A 25,609-nucleotide genomic window follows, 5' to 3' on the forward strand; every position below is an offset into this window, starting at 1 on the left:
CCTACACAGTGACACACCCATGACACCAGCCCAATTTTCACAGCCCACTTCCCTTCCTTATTTCCTCCTCACAACAGTGGAAGACATTTTAGGTCTGGCCCCTGGAGTTTGGCTGCTTCTATCCCCACCTCTCTCCCAAGAAGGGGACTCCTCTTAATGTATCAAGTATGGGATTTCCTCCCTCTAGAACTTCTGGTGCCTTGTTATGCCATGGCTGCCATTCTTAGAAATGCTAGGGGGTTCTTTGTCTCATCCTGTCTCTTCTACCCCATCAGCCCCTTTTCATTTATGGGTTCTGTGAAGACATTCCTGACTCAGAGCATTCTAAGAAGTCGCAGACTGGAGTGTGGTCCAGGGTTGGTCTCCCAGGAGGGATATTTTTAGGTGATGTAGGCCCTGCTAGGCAGGAGCCTGAGTTAATGAGAATAGTCCTGGTGATGGGGGAAGAGGGTGAGGTGGACCTCATACCCTACCTTCCCAAATTTCCCATAAATTTGTGGCTATGCTGCCCTCTGGTGGCTGAATTTTAGTCTATCCTGACAGGGACATCTTTGTCTCCAACAACCCCAATTGCTCTCCCTCTTGCTGCATGTTAGGACAGCCCTTGAGGAGAAAAGAGGACCCTGAGGGTCCCTCACTTTGTGAGATTTATCTTCAAAGATCTGAACCCTGTGGCATGTTGGTTAAGAATTTGGGCTTTCCCAGCCAGATAAGGCTGAGTTTCACTCTGTTCTGCCACTCATTGTGTGACTTTGCACAAGTTCTGTAACCTCTCTGGGCCTCAGTTTCTCTTTGTGTAAATGGGATAAATAGTACCAACCTCACAGAACTCTGTGAGAAATTAAATGTGATAATGTATGCAAACTAACACCCCCTACCAGCACACAGTAGCAATGAAAACAAAGCAATACAAAAACCTAACTGGGCTTTCTTCTAATTTAGTTCCGTGGCGTTTTCCTCGCAACTCATTTCATTATTCTGATTTAGAGAAGCCTGGTAAATTTTCTGAACCATCCTCCCGCACCTCCACCTTGGACCTCCCCCTTTGCATTCTGCTCTAATCCTCAAACCCAAAGAGAAGAGGTTCCTTTCCTTTCTCCCTTGGGAGTGTTGGGGACCAGGTCTGATGGGGGATGAGGGAAGGGTAGAGGAGTCAAGCCCTGCTTTCTCTCTTTCCATCACCTCTTTCACCTAAGGAGGGAATCTAGAACTAGTTTCATAGTTTCTGGGGGGTCATACTTCTGGCTCCTAGTGGAAAGAAGCCATGAGAGAAATAGGCATCTGCTTTCCACCAAGTCGCTTGGTTCTAGGATGGGTTTGGAAAGAGTGACATATGAGATCACAGATTCTAGTTCTGGTCAGTGGGGGCACTGGGTCAGATTTATTGCACTTGCAACAGAGTTTAAATAAGTCCTGGGTGTCTGGTGCCAAGGTGAGGGAAGGGTTGGGCAGAGAGAGGAGGGGCAGCATCAGTGCAGCTGGCAGGCAGAACCCAAATTCTGCAGGGCCAGGACAGTGGGCTCCCCTTTCTCTGGGGAACAGGGCGGGCCTGTGTCTGGCCAGGCTGAGGTTCCAGATCTGTTGCCATCATGACCCCTTCAGGGTCCTGGGAAATTCCTGGCTTCTCCTAAATCAGGGTGAACTGGGCCTCCAGGATCAGGTCTGGAGCAGGCCCAAATATAGTCCTGGATCTGCCTGGATTAGGTGCCAATGTCTGAGTCTGGGTTCCAGATCAACTCCAGACCCCAGGCTGGATCTGGCCCCATTTGAGTTCTGATTCCCCTTGGAGCTGGGCTCTGGGCCAGCATCTATCCTTGTGTGGCATCTGTCCTGAGCTGGTCCTGGGGCACCATCCATAGTTAGTGTTCCTTGTTGGCCCACAAGGATGGGGCTGTCCAGAGCTGCCAGGTCTTACTCCCCAAGTTCCAGGTTCTTAGCTGGGGGCTTCTTTTGGATCTCTGGCAAGGCTGAGGACAGATCTTTGCAGGTTGGAGCTGGACAGGAAGTCCTTGTGGCATGTCTGGCCCAAAGAACTGTGAATGGATTTCCTAGTTATCTTTCCAAGTTGTTTCAGGAAACTCTCCAAAATGCAAAGGCTTCAGGGAGGCTGGGGCCTCTGTCCCTGGATCTGAGTTCCCCCATCCATGAAGAGGGTATGTGTAAACAAGGGTCCTTCACAGTGCATGGAGGGGAGGGATCCCCAGCTCCTCACCCCCCTGGCTCTGGCCCTTCAAGTATGTCTCTGGGCTGGGGAGAGGAGCTTCTCCCTGGCCATCAGCACCTTCAGGAAGTACCCAGACCCCTCCCTTTCAGTAGAATGAGGGTGAGGTGACTGGTTCTTCAGGATTGGGAGTCTGAAATTGGGAGGACTCAGGCATCAGAGGTGGCTGGAGGCTTGAGCTGAGCTTTTTCCATGGCGGTGCCATATGGGAGGGAGCGTTTGAAGAATCCGAGCTGATAAAGGGGAAAAGAGGGAGAGTTTAGGTACTATTGCTTCCATTTCTCCACAGCTCTTATTCCAAGAAGTAATAAGGAGGACTCTAGTGCCTCCAACCTCTACATCCTGCAAAAGTGGCCTCTGAATTCAGGCTAGGACTACCCCTCTAAGTTGTGCAATGGACCCAGGAGGACTAAACTTGGGGGTGATTTTGTATGGGGGGTATCTTTTACCAGTGCCTTTAAAATTCCCCAGTTAAGCCAGAAATGGCAGATAGGTTTGAACTCAAATGCCAAGTCTGATTGCTTAGTAGTGGCTGCTTTTGTTTGTTTGTTTTTGAGACAGGGTCTCACTCTGTTGACCAGCCTGGAGTGCAGTGGCATGATCATGGCTCACTGTAGCCTCAAACTCCTGGGCTCAAGCGATCCTCCCACCTCAGCCTCCAGAGTAGCTGGGACTATAGGCACGCACCACCAAACCTGGCTAATCTTTGTGTTTTTTTTGTAGAGACAAGGTCCTAGTGTGTTACCCAGGCTGGTCTTGAATTCCTGGGCTCAAGCTGTCTTCCCACCCTGGCCTCCCAAAATGTTGGGATTACAGGTGTGAGCCACCACACCTGGCCATGGCTGCCTCTTGAGAGAGATTCTGAAGCCACTTCTAGGAGATGATCAGTAGCCATTTCTAGGTTAGTGATGGCTGCCATGGATTTTTGGAGAAACTGACAGCACAAATGCCATGTATTTGTCATCTTTGGGTTCCAGTGATTTTACAAGTATAGGCAAACTTATCATCTTGAGTCAAGAGGACCCTTTCTAAGCTAGGGGCTATAGAATGAAGGGAGGGATCCTATAGGAAGGGTTAGGATGGGATGCATGTAGGCAGGACAGAGGTGGGGGCACATGGCTGGTGAAATGGTCTAGGGGTAGATACTTGGGACTGTGCCAGGTCAAGGGCAGAGCCTGAGGATAGGGTGGCCAAGTCACAAGCAGGATGTGGCTGACCTTGTAGAGGATGTAGATGAGTAGACCTAGGAGCAGGAGGCCAAATAGAATGGCTAGGATGATGATCCACAGTGGGACACCATGGCTGCCTTCTGCCTTGGTCCATTGCACAGCTGTGGCCACCTGGGGAGCAAGTTGGGTGAAGTCAATGAAAGCTCAGAAGTTCTCTCTACCCTATACTTGGCCCCCACTTGTCATTGGATCTAGACCCACTTCCCACCTCTTATTTTGAACTAACAGCATTCCGAACTTAAAAATTTAAGTTCCTAAAATGTACAATATTGTCTCTCACTTTCAGGCTTTCATATCATATCCGTTTTTTTTTTTTTTTTTTTTTTTTGGCAGAGTCTCACTCTGTCACTCAGGCTGGAGTGCAGTGGTGCGATCTCAGCTTACTACAACCTCTGCCTCCTGGTCTCAAGCGATCCTCCTGCCTCAGCCTCCCAAGTAGCTGGGACCACAGATGTGCACCACCACATCTGGCTAATTTTTGTATTTTTTGTAGAGACAGGGTCTCACTGTGTTGCCCAGGTTGGTCTTGAACTTCTGAGCTCAAGCAATCCACTTGCGTTGGCCTTCCAAAGTGCTGAGATTACGGGTGTGAGCCACTGCGCTCTGCCTCATATCTGTTGTTCGCCTCTCCCCAGGATATCCCTTTCCTGAATGGCTAGCCTGGTTAGTTCCTATTTATTCTTCAGGTCTCAGCTTGAACATCACTTCTTCCAGGAAGCCTTCCCTGACCCAGTTAGACTGGGTTCAAGTGTTCCTATTATGTATGTGTTTTCATAAATATCACCACACTTGGAACACTGTGTTGTTCCACGAGACTGTGAACACCAGGAGCAAAGATACCATGTTGATCTTGCTTACCACTCTGTCTCTGGCATCTGCACAGTGCTTGGCACATAGTACATTCTCAACAGTTAACAATACCAAGGCCAGCCCTCACCCAAGTCCCAGCCCTGTTCCAGCACTCTGAGCCCTGTATTCCCTTGTCCAGTCCTCTGGCCCTAGACTCACATGACGCTCCTTTTGGGGCAGCTGCTGAGGCAGGATTCGGTAGGGCATCTTCAGGGCTTTGTACACAGCCTCACACTGCAGGCTAAATGGCTGGTGCTCCCGCTGTGGGTAGGGGAAAGTTAGTTAGCACATCCTCTCTTGGGATCCAGAGGACATAGGATTCCCCATGGTCTGGCTGGGGTTGTGATCTTTCCCTATTTTGGACTCATTCTTCCTGAGTCTCTCTCTCTCTCTCTTTTTTTTTTTTTGAGACAAGGTCTCAGTCTGTCCCCCAGGCTGGAGTGCAGTGGTGTGGGCTTAGGTCACTGCAACCTCCACCTCCTGGGCTCAAGCAATCCTCCTGCCTCAGCCTCCCAAGTAGCTGGGACTACAAGCATGTGCCATCATGCCCAGCTAATTTTTGTTTTGTTTTGTTTTTGTAGAAGTGGAGTTTTGCCATGTTGCCCAGGCTGGTCTCAAACTTCTGGGCTCAAGGGATCCGCCAACCTTGGCCTCCCAAAGTGCTGGGATTACTGCTGTGAGCCACTGTGCCTGGCCCATGAGCTTCTCTTGATGTTCCTTATATGAGATAATAAGTGTGTAACTGAATAATTGTAACTGGATAATATATAATTACATGACTACGTGTTCAATAAAAAAATTTTTTTAAAATTATTAATGTGCTTTGACACCAGGACAGTGCCTGGTCTGCAGTGTGTGCTCAAGAAGTGACTGCTCTTTACTATTCCTACATGTGCTTACCTCTCCACTATGGATTCATCTTCCATCTTACTGTTTTTCTATCATTCTTTGCAGACTGGTCTCCCTCCAGCCCTCCCTCCTCTGAATGGGCCAGGAAAGGGAAGCTGCTGCTCCCACTGTGGCCACTAGATGGCGCCAAGGACATACAGCCTGGTCTAGACAAGGGCAAGGAAAGGGAGCTGGAGTGCTGGGTCCCATTCACCAAAGGAGAGGTGGCTACTGCAGTGGAGAAAGGGGTGGGTCAGTCTAAGCAGGCCCAAAGGTCAGGGGTCAGGGCTGAGGTAAGGCTCCCTCACCTGCAAGAAAGTCTTGGCCCAGACTCGGAAATGCAACTGCAGACTTTGGCTCTCTTGTTGGTGCAGGGGCCCGAGCTCACAGCGCAGCCTGAAACACTCAGCCTCCGGGCATTTCTAGGAAGAAAGAAGCTTGAACCTGGTGTTCTGCCCTTGTGATGGCTCTGAGAACCCCAGAGTACTCAACACTTTGGTCCACACCTCATTCCCTGCCTGACTTACCAGGATCTGAGGTCCCGAGGAAGCAGAGCTGCGGCTTGGAGCTTCCCGTTTTTGCCGGTGGTGCAGGGAACCCTCGGGATCCAACTATAAAAGAAAGTGTTGGGCCCCTTTCCCATCTCATTACAGCTTCTAAGTCAGCCTGCACCTGGGTTCCAGAGCAGCTTCAACCTATTCTTTCATCTATCTCTTTATTGATTCATCCAACTGTCCACCTCCTATGTGCAAGGCACCGAGCTCAGGGTTAAAATATGGAAATGAAGAAAACTTGGTTCTTGGAGTTCACACTGGAGGAGATGCTTAAATAAATAATTAGGTCCGTGTTCCTGTTTTTACACTGGCTGTTCCCTCGGTTTGGAATGCTCATCCCTGAGTCTTATAGATAGGTTCAACCTTATCTTTCAGGCCTCAGTTCAGCTGTGACGTCTTCAAGAGGTTTTCCTATGATCCAATTTAAATAGTGTCCCTACAGCTTATTAACACTTCACTTCATCACCTTTCAATCCCTGTTAATTTTTCTCCTTCTCTTTTTATTTTCTATGTCTATCACCCTTCACTAGAATGTAAGTTCCATGAACGTGGAGATCTTGTCAGTTTTGTTTGGTGCAATATTTCCTGGGCCTAACAGTGTTCAGTACAGGCACTTATTTAATTAAATGTTAATGAGTAAATGAACTACAAAACAGGCATTGGGGCCCAGAGGAAAGCCTTTGAAGAAGGCTTCCTAGAGGAGGTGGCATGTAACTGGGACCTAGGGGTATGCCAGGAAACAAAGAAGGGATAGTTCAGGCAGAAAGAAACAAGGTGGATGAAAGTCCTTTTTCCTCCAGAGGCTTTTGAGGTAACTTTGGGCCTTGTGACCCTCAGCCCTAGCTATAGGCACATCCTCATTGCCTCTTGCAGGCCCCCAGCAACCTTCCCCAACCCCTCAGCCTTGGTCTTCTGAATTTGCTCCTCTTCCCCATGCCAGTGTTCAGGTTCTCACCTCCAGGCCCTTTGGGTTAATGGGGTGATTGGTGGTGCAGTTGAGTCCCATAACTCTGGTCACATATAGGAGCTGCTGACCTTCCAGAGCCTGGGGACAGCTGAGCTCCAGCATGCCCTGGCTAATGGAGCTGGGGCCTTGGTTGATGAGCTGAGGAGGGAAGAGCACAATCATCATGAGAAGGAAGGGAATGCTTCTGCCCCCTTGAGACCCTGGATCACCATGGCTCCACTATACCCTGCTGACAGGCTCCTATCTCAGAGATGAAGCAGGGAAGCAATGGGCAGAAGTGAAATCCTCTCTAGCCAACACTTTTGGAGGGGGCTCCATCTTTCTTTCCAAGCCACTCAATTGGCCTGTCTCTCCTCTGGCTGTTTCTCACAGGACTCTGCCTCATGCCTTTGCATATCACTTACCCCTCCCTCCTCTCTTTCTCTCAGTCCCTCACATGGGTTCCAGACATCTGTCACTCATATTAGCTCCTCCTTTCCCATCATTCATTCTGGCCCTGCCCCTTCCCCCCTTACCTCATAGACATGGTGGACAGCAGGCCCCAGGTCCTCCTCCTTCTGAGGCTGGTCTCGGGGATGCCAGTCGCTTACTGGGAATAGCACTGCCTCAGGCTTGGAGACACTAAGGAGGAGGGTGGTTTAGAGGAGGGTGGAAGGAACCCCATATGCATCCTTCCCTAGAAGTCTGTGTCCCCTCTCAGAAAGACCCCATTCTGCCTGGCACTGACCCGTTCAGGGTGACCTGGGCCTGAGCCTCCACGGAGAGCCGGAAGGAAACCACGTCGCTTTGCGAGTTGTTGAGATTCTTGCTGTGGGATGGAGGCAAGACTGAGGTGCTGGAGTGCAGCCAGTGAGAATGGTGCCCAGCCCTCCCTTCTGTCCCCAGCTCAGCCCCAGCCTAGACACACTCACTCCCTACCTGAGGATCTGGAAGTCAAACTGGATGGTTTTCTTAGTGTCCCGGAGATGAGGGACTGTAAACCGAAGGCCACCCCACAGCTGGGGACAGAAAAAGAGGAAAAGAGAGCAGTTAGACTGTGTATTTCACCCTCCTTCCGCATCTCACAGCTGTGCTCTCGGCTGGCTGGTTACTGCCCTCAGGTCTGCTCTCCCTCTGTCCCATCCTCTTTCATCCCAAACTTACACTGGCTCCTGCCTTCATGGGGTTGCCCAGGTCACACACCAGCAGGCGGCTCTGGTTCACGGCAAAGTAGTCACAGCTCAGGCTGGAGAAGTTCTGGAGGTGGGGTGGGCACTGGTCAGATTTTGGTGTCCCCTCTAGAGGGGTATCCTCCCAAATCCCACTCGAGAGTCTCATCTCACCCCTGGGTGTCTGACGAGTCCTGAGTACTCAGCCTCTGGAGGGGCGGTGACCCGAAGCTCAGCCTCATAGGCGCCACCCTCACCCACATTCTGGGCATGGAAAGTGAGGTTCAGGGCATTCTTGTCACCCAGGTACACATGGTTCTGCTCCCTGGAAGGGACACAGAGGGTAAGGGACATTGGGGAATTAATCCTCAAACCAGGACAAAGGATCATTATAAGTAATAATACGAGGCCGGTTGTGGTGGCTCACACCTGTAATCCCAGCACTTTGGGAGGCCGAGGCGGGTGGGTCACGAGGTCAGGAGTTCAAGACAAGCCTGGCCAAGATGGTGAAACCCTGTCTCTACTAAAAATAATAATAATAAAAAAATTAGCCGGGCATGGTGGCAGGCACCTGTAATCCCAGCTACTTGGGACGCTGAGGCAAAGAATTGCTTGAATCTGGGAGGCGGAGGTTGCAGGGAGCCGAGATTGCGCCACTGCACTCCAGCCTGGGTGACAAGGGCATGACTCCGTCTCAAAAAAAAAAAAAAAAGAGTAATAATAAAGTAATAATAGACACTGTTTACTGAGTTCTAACTCTAAGGCAGGCACTAGGCTAGATTTTTTTATGTAGATTATTTCATTTACTCTTTCCAAAAAGTCTGAGAAATAAATGCTACTATTCCCACTATACAAACAAAGGAGTTAAAGCTCAGAGCAGCTCAGCAACTTCCCAAGGCGACACAGCTAGTACATCCCTAGCTGACTTTTTCAGGTGCCAGGTGCACCTGGAACTCCCTAGCTTACTGTCAGCCCTACTTACCCAAACACCTCCAGCTGCAGGTCAGGCACACAGATGTTGTCTTCTCCACAGTCCAGCAAGATCTGAGCCTGGGGAGCAGGGCAGCCTTGAGAGGGGAAGTTTAGACCCATTCCTGGGCTGTAGGCTCTTCTCTTTCCATGGCCCTGCCCCGCCCCCCCCCACCAATACCCAGGCCTCTGTCCTCCTAGGTCCCTTATCCCTGCCTGTCCTCACCTTGTCCTCTATCCGGCTGTTGCTGTGGTAATGTAGGGCTGGCCTGAGGCCGTGGCTGTCCACTGGGGCTTGGGGGTCCAAGGAGAAGTTGAGAGCGATGTGAATCGGGGAGAGTTTGTCTCGAAATTCTGACTCGTTCTGGGGCCAGAGGAGAGAGTTCACGGAGTCAGGGGACTCTGGAGACTTAGTGGCCCTGCTCCTCAGCCTCTCTCATCTCCCTTTGTCTGCTTAGGGCCCAATTCTGACCATCCTTTGTTTCAGAGGCCCTGGCAGCCTGCTTCCCAGCTCCTCTGACAGAAGGTCTCCCTTTCTCAGCCCCCACAAGAGTCCCAAGCCCTTCACTGGAATCCCCCAATCTTTTTCCCTTCAGGAGGTGCCCTCAGTTCTATGTGGCCACCGTCCCTGGCCAGTCCACACCCCGCCCTCTGGGCCATACCCTGAGGTAGATCTTCATCTCTCTGCAATCCTCTCGAGCCCCATTCTGGATGAGCAGGGTCTGGGTCAGGGTTGCCTGCCTGGAGGCCAGGAACAGTGCCCGCCGTACCCCTCCCTTCTGCTTCTGCCAGTCCAGCTGAAGTTCTACTGTGAAGCCTGCAGCCAGGGACACATAAGGGGAAACTGCTTGTCTTTCCTTATCTTTTCAGAGAGAAGAAATGTCCCCAGGTCCCCAGTCCCTTCGTTCCCTGTCCTAGGGCCTGAGAGATCCAGACAGTCTCCCTCACCAATGGAGTCAGCAACGTGTTTTCCAGAAGCATTGAGGCAGAAGCTAAGGTTGATGCTGGAGAAAGACCAAGAAGAAAGCTGGTGAATCCAACTGGAACAGACATCCTATCCTCTACCCATCTCCCAGCCAGACCCAGACTAGGACACCACCATTTTCCCCTTCTTAAGGCAGACTTGGTACCCCTGCCCACTCCCATGCTCAGGTCTCTGCAATTTCCTGGGCACCCTCACCAGGCCACAGGGTTCCCCTCTAAGCTGCAGCTGCGCTCCTCTGGGTTGAACATGGCAGGGAAGATGGTGAGGGAGGCACTGGCGGACACGATGGGGCGGCCTCTGCCAAGAGTGAATGTGGGATCAATAGAATTAGGACTCCTCTGTAACCTGGACACAGGAAACTGATGCCCAAGCCCCAGAATGTGTGTCCTCTGCATTGATTTTCCCAACCTCAGCTCTGTTGAGAAATTTCCAGTTCCAGTCCACCCAGGTTGTCCCCTCAACTCCCCTTGGAGCTCATACCTGTATACCACAGCCTTGTCCACACCAAAGGACCCCACAATCAGATCTGTAAGAAGTCAAGAAATCACCTCTTACAGCAAGCCCCAAATCAGGATCCTTTCTTCCGAACCCCTCCTGGTTTCAATGCTTAGGGAGGCTGAAGTGGGAAGACAGCGCCCTCTGTTGGAATTTGCTAGAACTGCATGCAGGAACTTTGGGAAAGGTGCAGAAGAGAGGGTAGAGGTCAGTGACCAGGGAATTTTAAGGTGAAAAGGGGCCTCAGGCACAACTCACCAGGGTATCCGTTGCCATCCAGGTCTCGGCCTCCTCGAAGGGCAGAGCCAAAGAAGTCTGGGGTGTGGCTGGCTGCCCACAGGGGCTGCAGAACCTGGGAAGGCTTAGAGCCCAGCCCTCCTGGGCCCCCAGGGAATACAAACACTACTCCCTGCTGGGTCTCCCCACCAAAGGGAGCCCCGATGGCCACATCTGGAAGACACAGAACACACACTAGTCAGCAGGCCAGGAATCCATGGGCTCAAATCTCTACTACCAGACCCCAGGACCTAGGATCCTATTTTTTCCCATCTGTCAGTCCCTATATTCTAATCTCTTCAAATCCCAAGACCCAGACAGTGGGATTTTAACCCCTTGGGAAGTCATGGAGGTCTGGGTATCTTAGCTGACAGATGCCCTCTCCCCAAATCCCTTCTGACTTGGGCCCCTGCCTCCTCTTTCACTCTCTGAGCCCATGGTACTCACCATTGTAGCCATCCTGGTCCAGGTCCCCCAGGGGGGTCAAGGAGCTGCCAAATCGACTAAACTCATCATGGCCAGTGAGGGTAAGGGTGGGCGTGGGCTCTATGCCGGCTGGGTGCTGCAGGTAGATGTAGACCCTGCCCACCTCCTGAGGCCGCCCGTCAGGGGTCCGATCCATGAGTAGGGGTGCCCCCACCAGCAAGTCATCCAGCCTGAGGGGAAGGGCAAACCCAGGCATCTTGATACCCTGTCTTGCCACGCCACCCCAATCCTAGTGCTAGAAATCCCGGACACTCTGAATTCCATCAAGTCAGAAGACCTGAGGTCTCTGATCATCAGCTCTCAGCTCTTTCCTTGTCCCTGAGCAAGGGAAATGCAGGTATGAGCGAGAGTCTAGAGAAAAAGCTCCGGAGAAACTCTCCTTGCATTTTCTGTCCCATTCCCACTCTTCCCTCTTGGATCTGGGAGAGTATCACAGTGAGCTCATTTGCCACCACTCACCCATCCCCATTGATGTCTGTGGCAGTCACTGCATAGCCAAAGTAGGAGGCCATCTGGGGAGGACAAAGGGGCAGCACTGGGTCAGAACTAGAAGGTTCAATCCACAGGATCAAGAGGGGCTGGGAAGTTGGGCTGACATTATTAGGTCAGGGCTGGGGCTTCGCTGGCAGAAGGCCAAGCTGGGGTGGGGTTGAGGGGTATCCTTACCTGTTCCCCTGAGAAGTTGTAGAGGGATCGGATGTCTGAGCCATTAAGGATGGTGACCTGGGAGATGAAGAGATAGGCCCATTGGTCCTGGACTCCCAGAATATCCCATGGTTAAAGAACAGATGTGTACAGGATACCCAGGGGCAGGCATTCCTTAGAGACACAGACCACTGTCCCTAGCTCCCTCCTCAGCTTTGCCCTCATATTCCCGCCTCTATGCCAGGTAGTTCCACCCTATGTCTGCTTCACTATTTTTCTCCGTATCAATCACCAACTACTGACAGATTTTGTATTTATCTGTTCGTTGTCCCTCTCTACCCACTAGAATGTAAGATCAATAGGGGCAGGAACTTGGTTTTGTTCTTTGCTTTCTCCTCAGAGCCTAAAGTCATGCTTGACGAGTAGTAGGCACTCAATAATAATTATGACTGAATGTGTGCTGGTGCCTCAAAACCTAAGTCATCCTCATCCTCCAGTCCCCCAAACCACAAACACCATTTCTCCCCTATATTCCCTTAGTGACTGGCCCCACCAGGCCTCGAATCCTGGTGTGAGCCCTTTCCCAGGACTGCTGGACAGATGTCTTGACGATGTCCCTGCCTCTAGCTCTCCCAGCAGATCTAGGAGGCTACCTCTGGCTTGGAAATCCAGTGGCTCCCTGCAGTCACTGCCCAAAGTCTCAACTTCTTGGCTGGTCCTCCAAAGCTCTGGAGAATCTGGCCCTAACCTATCTGTTTTTGCTCAACCTTTCCATATTTTACTCATCCTCAATCAGCTCATGAGTCTGCTAAGCTGGGCTGAAATTATTTCCTTTTCTTCCACCTCATTCATGCTCCTGCACAGGATGCCCTCCTGCCTCATCTCTGCTGAACCTTCATAGAACCTTCTCTCATCTGTCCTCTTCCTTTTTAAAAATTTAAAATTTTTATTTCCTGACTCCCCAAACTTGTTACCATCCTTTTCCTAGAAAGGAGATTATTCCTTCCCCTAAACTGCTATGTCACTGTATCCACTTTGCTGAAGTTTATCAAAATGCAGAAAGAATGCTGATTTTGGATTAAGAGAGACCTGATTTTAAACTTACTTACTAACTGGGTGATCTTAAGCAACTTACTTGGTCTCTTAGAACCTCGGTGTTCTCATATGCAAAATACAGATGATAATATCTACCCCATAGGCTTGTTGTGAAGAATAGAAATCATGAATAGATAGTGCCTGATGCACTGAGTAGAGAAGAGAATGAATAGTTGCTCCACTTTAGATCACAATTGTACGTGGGTCTTATCTATCATACTTGATTAGAAGCATCTTATAAGATGGGGTATGATACCTCATTCATCTTATCTCTTACCTTGCCTTAATAAATGTTGTTAATTGAATGAAATCCGATGGCACTCTTATCTGTATCTTTTAAAAAGCACTTGTCCTGGTCTAATAATAACATCTGCCAATTGTACATTGCCTGACAATCCACTGAGTACTTTCACATGCATTTTCTCATTTCATCCTTGCCAGAGCCTTGTGAGGTCAGAACGATTGTTATCCCAGTATACAGAGAAGAAGGAGGCTCAGAGAGGTTCAGCAGGAAGCAGAGTATGAATAAAGAGCAGAACGATTCTGCCAGAGTAAGTGCCAGAACTTGAATGCCAGTCTGCCTCCAGAGCCCGTGTTCTGATCCACCTTTTTGAGCCCTTGCAAACTGCCATGCACTGTTCTTTGTGATTAGGCAGGGGAGGAGAGGAAGTGAGGGGTCAGGCTGGGTCTTACATAGCCGTAAGTGAGGTTCCCTTTGGGCACACCAGCAACAAAGTCTGCAAAGAGAAGAGAAAGTTGTGACCTAAGGGTGGGGAAAGGGAAGTAGATAATGGTAAGTGGCCAAGTTCATGGGCTTTCTGGCCCTGAGCCTCTAACCACCCCTCTCCCTTGGCCCCAGCCTGGGGACACACTCACCTTCTGTGTCATCACCACTGAATTCACCCACAGCCACAGAGTATCCTGGGGGACAGGGTGGGTGGATGTTAGGATTCCTGCTTTGGGGACCCCTCTGCTCTGGCCTATCCCCCAATCCCTTCCCCACCCCTACTGGACCTTCATAGTCAGCAGGCACATGACAAGTATGGCAGGGGTGCTGGGGATGCCCGAGTAGGAGAGGGGAGGCAAGGGGGTGAGTGGGGACAGGAGCACTTGAGGTTCTCCCTCTGCCATCCCTTCCCCACTTGCTTGCTCACCTAGGTAGCTGTCATCATAGATGGAACTGGCCTGGCGAGTCTGCAGCTGCCCCTGAACCAGGTTGATCAGGTACTCGGGGTAATAAGATTCTGCAATCTGCTCCTGAGTGGCAGACAGGATCTGGCCTGGAGAGAGGATGAAGAGGGAGTAGATGGAGGGGAGGTGGCAGAGGGGGCTTGGGACTCTGGGGGCTGACTGGGTAGTATTTCAGAAGTCTGGTTCAAGAAAGGGAAGCATGGGGAGGGTGGTGGCATGTAAGCTTCAGGAAAGGAAGAAGAGAATTGGGAGTAGGGTGGGAGGCTATGTGCCAGGGGACTTAAAGAATGGCAGAAACAGGCAGGGCGTGGCGGCTCATGCCTATAATCCCAGCACTTTGGGAGGCCAAGGCGGGTGGATCACGAGGTCAGGAGTCCAAGACCAGCCTGGCAAAGATGGTGAAACCCCTTCTCTACTAAAACTACAAAAATTAGCCAGGCACAGTGGCAGGCACCTGTAATCCCAGCTACTTGGGAGGCTGAGGTAGGAGAATTGCTTGAACCTGGGCAGCAGAGGTTGCGCCACTGCACTCTAGCCTGGGTGACAGAGTGAGACTTCATCTCAAAAAAAAAAAAAAAAAAAAAAAAAAAGAATGGCAGAGACAGGACTTACCTTGCCAGAAATAGCTTCCTGGTCCACCTAAAACCACACGGCCAGTCTGTGGGTGAAAGGAGGGGAGTCGAACATCTGGTCCCAATCCCCCCATGTCCACCACCCACGGCCCCTTCTCTCCCAGACCACTCTCTCACCTTGGTGAACTCGGCGCTGAAGCCTCCTTGGCAGTAACCCTGTCCTGCTGCCCAGCTGAAATCTGTGAGGGGAGAAGGTGGTGAAAATGAGCCCTGCACAGATGGGTCATCCAGGAAAGAAGAGAGGGCATAGGGAACGAGGTGGGAGAGAGAACCAGAGAAAGGGCCTTCCTGGATCAGACAGTAAGCATAAAGGCTAACAAACTGGGTTAGCCTTTACCTTAAGCAACTTAGAACCTCATGGGGGCACGTGGTGGGTGCGAGTCAGCCCTAAATATATGAGACACTCCAAGTATATGAGAAGGCAGACACGGGGCACAGGCCCCCTCTTGCCCCTACCTGAGCGGCAGGGTGCATACTCCAGAATTCGAGTGAAGTTGTCTGTGGAGAGGTAGCAGGTGCCCACGGGGTCGCTCAGTGGCTCCTTCTCTGTGCGCCAGCTGTACAGTGGAGCGCATGCCTGGGAGGGCCCAGGAGGAGGGGCCTTCAGATTCAGTCCAGTAAGGCCCTTCCTCCCTCCCTCCAGGCCCGGCCTTACCCAACCACTGCCCATCCCCTGGCCACCACACCACTGAGCTTGCTGGCCCCTCACCAAGATGGAGGAGCCATGGGCTCGAACTGTTGCCCCGAACCACTGCAAGGACTTGTACTCCACAGGCTCCTCTCCCTCTGAGCTGGACAGTGAGGACTCCAGGAGCCGAGAGCCTTGTGGAAGTGAGAAGGGGTAGTCTTGCTGAGCCATGGACATTTGAGCTCTAGGGCAGCCCCTACCCTCAGCCTGGGGATACCCAACAAGCGCTTCCAAGCCCTGAGACTCCATGACTCACTGGGAGTGCGGAGTTGGTAAGGAGCTTAATTCTGCTTTGTGTAGTCTGTTTGTGTAGCCTGACTCATCTCTCCACTACACACATAGACATACACACACACACACATACACACGCACGCACACGCACACAGAACCTGGGGCTTTCTTTTTTTTTTTTTGAGACGGAGTCTCACTCTGTCGCCCAGGCTGGAGTGCAGTAGTGCGATCTCGGCTCAGTGCAACCTCCACCTCCCTGGTTCAAGGGATTCTCCTGCCTCAGCCTCCTCAGTAGCTGGGATTACAGGCGCGCGTCACCACGCCTGGCTAATTTTTGTATTTTTAGTAGAGACGGGGTTTCATCATGTTGGTCAGGCTGATCTCGATCTCCTGACCTCGTGATCCACCCGCCTTGGCCTCCCAAAGTGCTGGGATTACAAGCGTGAGCCACCGCACCCGGCCTAGAACCTGGGCTTTCTAGAGTTGCCTCCCCAAGGTTCCTGCTTTCTCACCCAACTGAGACAAGGATGCCTACTGTGGAGTAGGAGCAGCAGGGTGGTGGGGAACAGTGGCTATTTCCCAAGAGAGTAACCCTTTGGCTGTACTTCCTTGTCTATACTTGGACTGTGTCTCTAACAGCATCTTGTTCCACCTCCTTTTTTTTTTTTTTTTTTGAGATAGGGTCTCACTCTGTTGCCCAGGCTGGAGTACAGTGGCGTGATTACGGCTCATTGCAACTTTGACCTCCTGGGTGCAAGTGATCCTCCCACCTCAGCCCCCCAAGTGGGTGGAAACTATACCCAGCTAATTTTTGTGTTTTTTGTACAGATGGGGTTTTTCCATGTTGCCCAGGTTTTTTTTTATTTTTTTATTTTTTTTTAAACAGGGTCTTGCTCTGTCACTCAGGCTACAGGACAGTGGGGCAAGTACCACTCATTGCAGCCTTGGCCTCCCCACTCAAGTGATTCTCCCACCTCAACCTCCCGAGTAGCTGGGACTACAAGTGCTTACCACTATGCCTGGCTAATTTTTTTTTTTTTTTTTAGACAGAGTCTTTCTCTGTAGCCTACGCCGGAGGGCAGTGACGTGATTTCAGCTCACTGCAATCTCTGCCTCCTGGGTTCAAGCAATTCTTGTGCCTCAGCTTCCCAAGTAGCTGGGATTACAGGCAAGTGCCACCATGCCCGGCTGATTTTTGTAATTTTAGTAGAGACGGGGTTTTGCCATGATAGCCAGTCTGGTCTCAAACTCCTGGCCTCAAGTGATCCACCTGCCTTGGCCTCCCAAAGTGCTGGGATTACAAGCATGAGCCACCGCGCCCAGTCCTGTCTAATGTTTTTGGTAGAGACAGGGTCTCACTATGTTGGCCAGGATGGTCTTGAACTCCTGGGATCAAGTGATCCTCCTGCCTCGGCCTCCCAAAGTGCTGGGATTACAGGTGCGTGCCACTGTGCCCAGCCTCTCCAGTTTTTATTTCTGGAGACAGATGGCCCTAGTTCATATCCTTGCTCCAATGTTTGCTAGCTGTATAACCTTGGATAAGCTACTTAACCTCTGTCTCCTCACTTAGAAAATGGGGATAATAATACCTTATACAGTTGTTGAAAGGATTAAGTGAACTAACATATGTAAAGTGTTCACAACTGGGCCTGGCACAGAGCAACTGATAGCTGTTAGTCTCCATCTTCCTCCCATCCATCTGTGTCTACTCAGACCTTGAGCTCCTTGAGGGCGGTGGCTTAGTCATCTTTCAATCCCTGCAGCACCAGCACAGTGCCTGTCATGCACTGTCACTTAGTCAGTACTTAGTTAAAGGAACTGAACAGTTTGTGCAACATTCCCTGTCTTTGTCTGTGTTACGGCCCTGGCCTCCCAGAGTTGTGGGTGATTCAGGGGAAATGAGAGCCACATGTTTCTGAATCATGCCCGTCCTCCTTGGGCTGGGCTGGACGGGAGCGTGGAGTGAGTGCCATGGGGATCCACTGTAAGCAGTTGGAGCACCAGAGCTGGTGCTGAGAGGTCACGTGGCCGGGGTTCCAGCAGGCTCCACCCCTTGCCCCAGGCCCCACCCAGGCCTTGCCCCTAGGCTGCAGTCCCACCCCCGAGTCCCTCCCTGAATTTCACTGGCCTACCTTTGCTGTCAAATTCAATGGGGGTGCACTGTGTGGGGCTGGCACCCCAAGGACAGAGGTAGACAGCACCACCCTGCAGCACTCCTGGCTGGCTGGTGTTAGCCTTGGGTGCTCCCACCAGCACACTGACCCTGTGGAGGGGAAAAGAGAGGCAGTTCAGGATGGCTCCTAGCTCTTCATTGGTGTCTGGAGGCAGGAAGGACCCAGGCCTCTAGGCTGGGGCTGGCTGGGGGTGGAGTAGATGCCCCCTGGGTTGTATTTATATCTCAGAAGATGCCACAGATGCCAGAGGCACAGGCTGGAGTCAGGCGGTCCCCATGTGCCGCTGTCACTAACACAACCCTCCCCTCCTCCCGCCATTCTCTGTCCTCTCCTACCTTATCCTGTTCATAAAGAGAGGAGGAACCTGAGTCAATTTCTAGAAGGGGAAGAGGGGTCAGAGCCTGTACCCCTGGCTTCTCCCTCTCCTCTATGTACCTGCTGAGATTAGATGTGCAGCCTCTGGAACCCCAAGGTCCTGTGGAGCCTCAGGGTCTCTCATCTAGCCTATATACTCTCCTCCCAAGCCAAATCCCCTCCCTGGGCCAAGACCCAGGCATCCGGCTGCCCAGCCACCCAGCCTTGGGGCGTGTAGGGGGAAAATGTGAGTCTTGGAAATCAGGCAGCAGGAGTGGAGAGAGGAGCTGGAGGACAGTGAAAACAGATTGTTCCACTGGGCCTGGGCCTGCCCTCATCCCGGCCCTGGTGTGGACCTCCCCTTCCTGGCTGGGTCTCTGTTTCAGCCCTTGAACCCCTTTCCCATAGACCACCCCCAGCTGACTGAATTCAGAGTCTGCTCTACCGGGGTCCTAGTTCTGGACACAGTGCCCCTGTTCCCCCTGAGACGAGGAGAAGTTTGCCCTATGTAATGGGGTGGTCATAGCTGAGGGCCTGGGCAGTCCTCCTGCCGTCAGCTCTGCCTCATTCATCCCTAGGTCCCTTGCCTCCAAGACCTCCACACAGCTCTTGGCTTTCTTGGTTTCCCCTAAGGGTCTCCTGCCAGGACTTGTATCTGGCAGCCTGGGCAACTCGACCCGGCCTCTGGACCAGTGCTCCTGCCAGCCTTGGCCTCTGCTCTGCTCTGTGTCTGCCTCTGGCACTGCTTCTTAATCTCTCTGTCCCTCTGCCCCTATGACTGCTTGCTCTCTTGGTTTTGGTTTTTGGATCCTATCTCTCTATCTCAGATTTTACATTTCTCCATCTCTATTGGTTTCTGTCCACTTTCAGCTTTCAACCCGTCCAATACCTACCCCTTCCCTGATATTTGCATACCTTCCTCAGCTTTCTCACTAGGCAAGAAGGCCCAAAGTGAAGGATTATGGTAGAGGTCACAAGAGCTGGGGTATTTTCCAAGAAGACCAGGTATACTGAGGCGGGGAGGAGTGGCCCAGGAGGTATAGGGGATGGAGGCAGCACAGAGGACAGGTCCAAGGGGATGGAAGAGGAGAGTGAGGAGGGGTCTGTGAGGGCCAGTGGTGAGAAGGGAGGGGAGAGAAGGCAGGGTCCAGAGGAATAGGAGAGGGGTAGGCTGAAGAGGGAGAGCTCCTGAAGTTAGGGGGGGTGGGGAGGGGAGGTGCCAGTCTCCGTTACTCTGGGGACAGGAAATGTTTACTGCCTGTGGCTTCCTGTCTGTTTCCAACCTCTCACTTCTCCGTTTGTCTCCCACACCCCCACCTCCCTGCCAGGCCCCACCCTCCTTACTTAAGCATGACATCCAATTGTGGGGTCTGGCTGCACCGCCCTAGGGCTGGGTGACGTGAGAGAAGTAGACCCCTCTCTCAGCAGGGGCAGCCCCCAGAGAACTTGGTTGCTGCCTTCAGGCTCTAGAAAGCAGAAAGGGCCACAAACCTGAACTAGACCAGAACAGCAGAGGTACAGGAAGCAGTGAAAGGAGCACTGGACCAGAAGCCAAGAGTTCTGGTTCAGGCACTAACTGTGGACTTGGGCAATACCCTCTCCCTCTTCCTCTGGGTGAAGAAGAGGTTCTCTCAAAGTCTCCTGGAGCACAGGACTAAGGCCAAGGGACCCTATTCCTGCTCCCAATTTCTCCAACACCCACTGCTCTTGGAGAGGAGCTGAGCCTGACACTCCTGGGGTGGCCTGAGGAAGTAGCCTGGAGTTTAGCAGAGTTGCAAGACAGAGAGTTTACAAAGCTTGTAAAGCCCTCAAGCCAGGGGCATATCCATTCCGGCTGTGCAATGGTTCAGGATACCTGGCATGCAGGCAAGTGACACAGACCCAGGCCTCCTTTCCTCCTGACACACTATCCATGGCTTATTCCTGGAGAGGCAGTGGCCCTTCCATCCCAGCAACCTTAAGTCAATCCAATAAATAGTGCCTCCCTTGCCAACATGCCAAGTGAGGTGACTGGTGCCAGGGATGGCATGCAAGCTAGTTTGTCCTTATTTTCCCACATCTTGTTCCTTCTTCCTAAATCCTGCAGCAGTTGGGCACTTTTAGGGGTCTAAGAAGGTAACAATGGAGGGTCCGTGGGCTATTTTCAATATTTCAGAAAGCCTAACGGAAATCATGCATTTACCAGATAAGGTGGCCTCGGCTAATTAAAACCTCAAGTGTATTTGCTTTTGGCTGGAATTATATCAACTTATGTGGGAACCTGGTTATCTCATGTTGGTCAGAAACTCTGATTGGCAGCTATAGATGTTTTTGGTTAATAAAAAATGAGAAAAGCGCCGGGTGCGGTGGCTCACGCCTGTAATCCCAGCACTTTGGGAGGCTGAGATGGGCGGATCACGAGGTCAGGAGATCGAGACCATCCTGGCTAACACGGTGAAACTCCGTCTCTACTAAAAATACAAAAAAATTATCCGGGCGTGGTGGCGGGCGCTTGTAGTCCCAGCTACTCGGGAGGCTGAGGCAGGAGAATGGCATGAACCTGGGAGGCGGAGCTTGCAGGGAGCCGAGATCACGCTACTGCACTCCAGCCCAGGGATAGAGTGAGACTCCTCAAAAAAACAAACAAACAAAAAAAACCAACAACAATAACAACAACAACGGCCAGGCGTGGTGGCTCACGCTTGTAATCCCAGCACTTTGGGAGGCTGAGACGGGCAGATCACCTGAGGTCGGGAGTTTGAGACCAGCTTGACCAACACGGCGAAACCCCGTCTCTACTAAAAATACAAAATTAGCTGGGCGTGGTGGTGCATGCCTGTAATTCCAGCTACTCAGGAGGCTGAGGCAGGAGAATCGCTTGAACCGGGGAGGTGGGGGTTGCGGTGAGCCAAGATTGCGCCATTGCATCCCAGACTGGGCAACAAGAGCGAAACTCCATCTCAAAAAAATAAAAAATAAAAATAAAAAAAAATGAGAAAAGGAATTCATTATTTCTTACTAAATGCAGGTTGGCAGGTACACTTTTCGGAAATAGAGTCTGAGAGAAGAAATAATTGCCATAATTTATTCTGAAGTCTCAGAAATGGAAGGGTTGGTCCTTGGAGAAACAGACTACCACAGCTAGAAGGCACTGTAGAGAGCATCCACTGGTTTTAAGACTTCACTGTAGGTGCCTGAGGCCACGTGGCGTAAAGGCAGGCTGGCCTCGTTCTGACAATCCTTAAGAAAAAGTTCAAAGCTGCTCACCTCATCCCATGTTCTCTTTCTGCAGATGGGAAAACTATCTCAGAGGAGTTAAGTAATGTGCTTAGGTCACTTAGAATCCCTCCCAGAATATGAAGCAGAAATCAGGAATCCTGATTTCTACGACAGCATTCTGGTTTACCCCATTGCCAACTTATTCCCTCCTCTCATATCTGCTATCTCCCCAGCTTTTGATTAACCAAGTCCCAGTTCAATACTGGGTTACTGTTTGACTTTGTTGGCCTGACAAGGTCAGGGTTGGAGAGCAGCAAGTGGACCAGTGCCCAGCTCCTACAGGTCCTACAGCAGCATGGGCCAGGCCAGAGGAGGACACCTGGTTTGGGCTCCCCCAGTGCATTCACAAGGGATATGTATGATTGGCTGGGGAAAAACAGCTGTCTCCACCTGTGGCAGTTGCAGAAGGGAACAAAGAGCTGAGCTGAGACTGGCCTGCCTCTCAAGCTTTCAAGTGTCCTGGGCCAAGTCACTGCCTCTCTTCAAGCTTTGGATGCTCTGGCATAAAATGATGGATTTCCCTTGAACGTTTCCTAAACTAACTTCTGGTTCAAAATTTCTATGACTCCTGAAGCCTCAGTTGTTTTTATTTTTTGTTTGTTTGTTGTTTTTTTGAGATGGAGTCTCACTCTGTCGCCCAGTCTGGAGTCGCCCAGTACAGGTGTGATCTCAGCTCACTCCAATCTCTGCCTCCCAGGTTCAAGCGATTCTCCTGCCTCAGTTTCCCAAGTAGCTGGGATTACAGGTGCGTGCCAGCACGCTCGGCTAATTTTTTTATTTTTAGTAGAGATGGGGTTTCACCATGTTGGCCAGGCTGGTCTCGAACTCCTGACCTCAGGTGATCCACCCACCTCGGCCTCCCAAAGGGCTGGCATTACAGGCGTGAGCCACTGCACCTGGCCAGCCTCAGTTTTTGTATATCTAAAAATGGGGCAATAATGCTTCCTTTGCTTAAACACAAGGATTTTTGTTACAATCCAATGGAAAAATTGATACGAAAGTGCTAAAGGAATATGACAGACTATTGTTACTATCACTGGTATAAGCAAATACTCAAAGCAAGTAAGAAATGGGGGAGAACTTAAAGAACTAGGCGGTAGCCAGGAAGGAGAGAACCAGAAACAGAAACAGCTACCCCATAAAAACCATGCCGCCCATGTATTGATCACTCTCTGTGGACCACGTCCGTTTTGTATATGTTTTCTCATTTAGTCCTCAGAACTCCGTTAGTCAGGTGTCTGATTTTCATGGGAAGACCAGGCTTCAAGAGCTTAAATACCTCACCCTAGGTACTAGGGTACCACACAAAAAACTAGTAAGTAGTGGGGACTCACACCTACCTCTGTCTGACTGGAAGCTTTGCCCTTTCCTACCATCTAACTGCTTTGGTGCTCGCCCTGTCTTTAATGCTATTTTGGTGTTCACCACAAGAGGTGATGCAGGAAGAACAAGAACACTGAGGCTCTCCCTCTTTGGCAGTGGCCGTAGGTGAGGGGCTATGTTTGTCTTGTGTTGTGGGGAAGGGAGTGAAGGCCTAGCTGTGGTGGGAGGAGGTCACTGGGGAGGCAGAATGTTCTACTCTAAGAGGGTATTGTAAATAGGAAATGAGAGGGAAGGAGTGCAAGCTGGACACCTGGGTTCTCTTGGGAGGGGAGATGAGCAGAAGGGGAGGGGGAAGGGATGAGAGAGCTAGGTCCTGTTTTAGAAGAGGATTTAGGGACTATGGGATCAGGCCAGGGGCCAGACAGACACCTAGGGGACCAGGAATGTGTGAAGTCCAGATGTTTTAGAGGAGTGTTTTAAAGGGAAATTTAGGGGAAGAGGGAGTAAAGAGAAGGTTAAATGCCAGACAACTAGATACTCCGATCTGCGGGAGGAGACCTCATCCCCTTCCTCCCTCCCTCTTTTCTACTGCATTAGGGCTGTGATAAGAAGTTTGAGGGAACCTGGGGGAGACCAGGCCTGGCAGAGGCTCCAGGCCAGGTTGATGCAATGGGGTTTGGGCAAAAGGCCAGGGGGGTGGGGTGGGGGTTGGGTGGGGACCTTGAATAGCCCAGAACAACAGCCGGGGCCTAATCATTTTTTTCTCCCATCCCCAAGTCCTCCAGACAAAGGAGAATTTGCCTTTCTCCCCAGTTGTATTAGCTAGATTAACCCCTTTTCTCCAAAAACTATAGGGACTGAGTAGAGATCAGTTAACTGTCTCATGTGTAAAAACAGGTCACTTCTGACAGAATTCCCCTCAAACCCTGAGATCCTGGGTTTGGGATGGGGGTGAGCAGTAGGAAGCTCCCAGCTCAGAGATGTAGAAGAAAAAGGATTACACCAGTCATTGTGGAGGACCAGGAATCTGGCATCTATGGCCTAGCCCAGGAGCAACCACCTACCTCTCTTGCTTCCCAATCTCCCCACCACCCCACATTTAAACAGACACCCTTGGTTCTAATGTTGCTTCCACTCTAACTCCTGTTTCCCAAGCCTGTCAGTACCCCATTTTCTAGGCACTCGGGGTACGGGTCTGCTTATCACTGTGCTGAATTGGGAATAAGGATCCTCCTTTGAGATTTCCAGGGTCCTGAGTCCTTCATTTTGACGTTCTTGGCCCCACGGAGCCCGCGTCTCCCCAGCTTCCGACCCCAGCCCCAGAAGTCCGGGTCTCAGCACAGCTCCAGCCGACCAGCTACAGGAAACCAGCTTTTCTCTTCCTCCCAAGAGCTAGAGGAAGAGGGAAACCGCCCACCCCCCCTTCACGCGCGCACACACCCCTCCCGACACATCCCAGCACCCGCCCTTGGCTGAGTTCGCCCCCAGCCCAGCGCCCCCAGTGCCAGGGTCCCCGCACTTGCCCCCCGTTCTCGGATCCCCTCGCCTGAACAGAGATTGGGGGCGGAGGGAGGAGTAGGAGACAGAGGAGAAAGGAGAGGGGGCCGCCGTCCCTCTCTCGGGTCTTTCCCCAGTCTGAGTTGAGGGGGGAGGGGAGGATGAAGCTGGCCCCCATTTAACCTTCCGACCCCCTCAGTCTCTGACTTCCCTCCTACTACACGTAGCTCATTCGGCTTCTACCCGTTCTCTCGCCGCACAATGGCCCCTACGGATCCCGAGGTCTCCTGGAGCCCCCAAAAGCCCTTCCTGGCCTCTGCGCCCCCTCTGCGCCCCCACCCGCCCCAGGTCCCAGCAGCCCACAGACTTCAGCCAGAGACCCTCAGCTCTCCATTCACGCGCTCTCCTCTCCCTTGGCCCGGAGACCCCGGCCCAGACTTCTCCAGCTCCGTGTCCTCTCCCCACCGGACACATGTCTCCCCACTGATCTCAAACGCCAGGGCCCCTCCTCACCCGCCAAGGTGCCCTCCCTACTCCAGCGCGGGCCCCCAACTCTAGCGCGGGCCCCCAACTGCAGCTCTAGTCCTTACAAACTCCACCCTCAAACTCAAGCCCTGGTCCCCTCCAGACCCCAGCCGCGCCCCCAGTCTCCAGGCGGCTCCCCCACCCCCATCCAGTCTCCAGCCCTCCTCACTCACCCGTCTGTTCCCGGCCGGTAAAACTCCACTGAGAATCCGAAGAAGGAGCCCGGGGGCCCCGAGAGCACTGCTGGGGCCTCCGCGTCTAAGTTGAAGCCCCCGACCCTGGGTGGCGGCGGCAGCAGCAGCAACAGCAGCGGCAGCAGCGGGGGTCGGCGCCGGGGGCCCCAGCGGAGCTGCACGGCGTGGAGAGGGGACTCTGACGTCCGGCTCCCCATAGCGCCCGCTCTTCCCTGTCCTGGGGCCACCGACCCGGAGCCGCTTCCTAAACCTCCCAGAGGCGAATGACTCAACGCGGGGAGGAGTTTGCCAAACTCCCGGCTGAGCCCTCCCCCCGCCTGCCGAGGGGGCTGGCGGGGGGGCATTCCTGGGTCCCTGGAACTCTGAGCCCGCGTCCCCCACCCCTAAGGGGCGTGGGGGGGGGGCGCACCTCTCCAACCCCCTTTCCCCAGCCCCAGCTGGAAGCCGGTTGTCTGGACTGGGTTAGACTGGGCGGGTTTGGGTTCTTCCCCCTCCTCTCTGCTTCCCCCTCCTTCCTCCTTATTCCTTTCCAGATGTACAACGTAAACGCTCGGAAAACGAGTCGGAAAAGGGAGCGGAGAATTTCCTAATGAGGAAAGGAATCACCTCTGGTGGGCGGAGGAAGCCTGTATATGTGTGTGGGGTCTCCCTCAGTGCTTTAGGGAGGAGACTTTGGGGTCTAAAGAGACAGGAGACTCCTCTGGCGTCCGGCCAACTGGGATTCCCCCTTGCCTT

General features: G+C 52.2%; 1 protein-coding gene across 2 annotated transcripts; it reads right to left on the reverse strand.

Annotated features, from left to right (window-relative positions):
- Positions 1-1,346: 1,346 nt before the first annotated feature.
- Positions 1,347-25,544, reverse strand: ITGA5 (integrin subunit alpha 5). Of its 2 annotated transcripts, XM_024256718.3 has the most exons (30): positions 24,854-25,544; positions 17,682-17,812; positions 15,340-15,452; positions 15,087-15,207; positions 14,748-14,809; positions 14,611-14,656; positions 13,962-14,087; positions 13,684-13,728; positions 13,501-13,544; positions 11,734-11,790; positions 11,527-11,579; positions 11,029-11,237; positions 10,564-10,755; positions 10,291-10,336; positions 10,006-10,107; positions 9,774-9,829; positions 9,488-9,642; positions 9,052-9,189; positions 8,839-8,906; positions 8,031-8,181; positions 7,852-7,944; positions 7,627-7,706; positions 7,436-7,516; positions 7,224-7,329; positions 6,697-6,846; positions 5,715-5,798; positions 5,496-5,609; positions 4,459-4,560; positions 3,439-3,561; positions 1,347-2,454 (listed from the first exon to the last, which is right to left on the reverse strand). In XM_024256718.3, exons 1-30 carry the CDS (start codon positions 25,216-25,218, stop codon positions 2,371-2,373), a joined length of 3,297 nt encoding a protein of 1,098 aa, XP_024112486.2. In that variant the 5' UTR covers positions 25,219-25,544; the 3' UTR covers positions 1,347-2,370. The 2 variants fall into 2 exon arrangements, with proteins under 2 accessions (XP_024112486.2, XP_063568229.1); XM_063712159.1 differs by lacking the exon at positions 1,347-2,454 and having other exon boundaries at positions 3,144-3,561; positions 24,854-25,473.
- Positions 25,545-25,609: the final 65 nt, after the last annotated feature.

Source organism: Pongo abelii, chromosome 10 (assembly GCF_028885655.2).
Source record: "Pongo abelii isolate AG06213 chromosome 10, NHGRI_mPonAbe1-v2.0_pri, whole genome shotgun sequence".
Lineage (NCBI taxonomy): Eukaryota > Metazoa > Chordata > Mammalia > Primates > Hominidae > Pongo > Pongo abelii.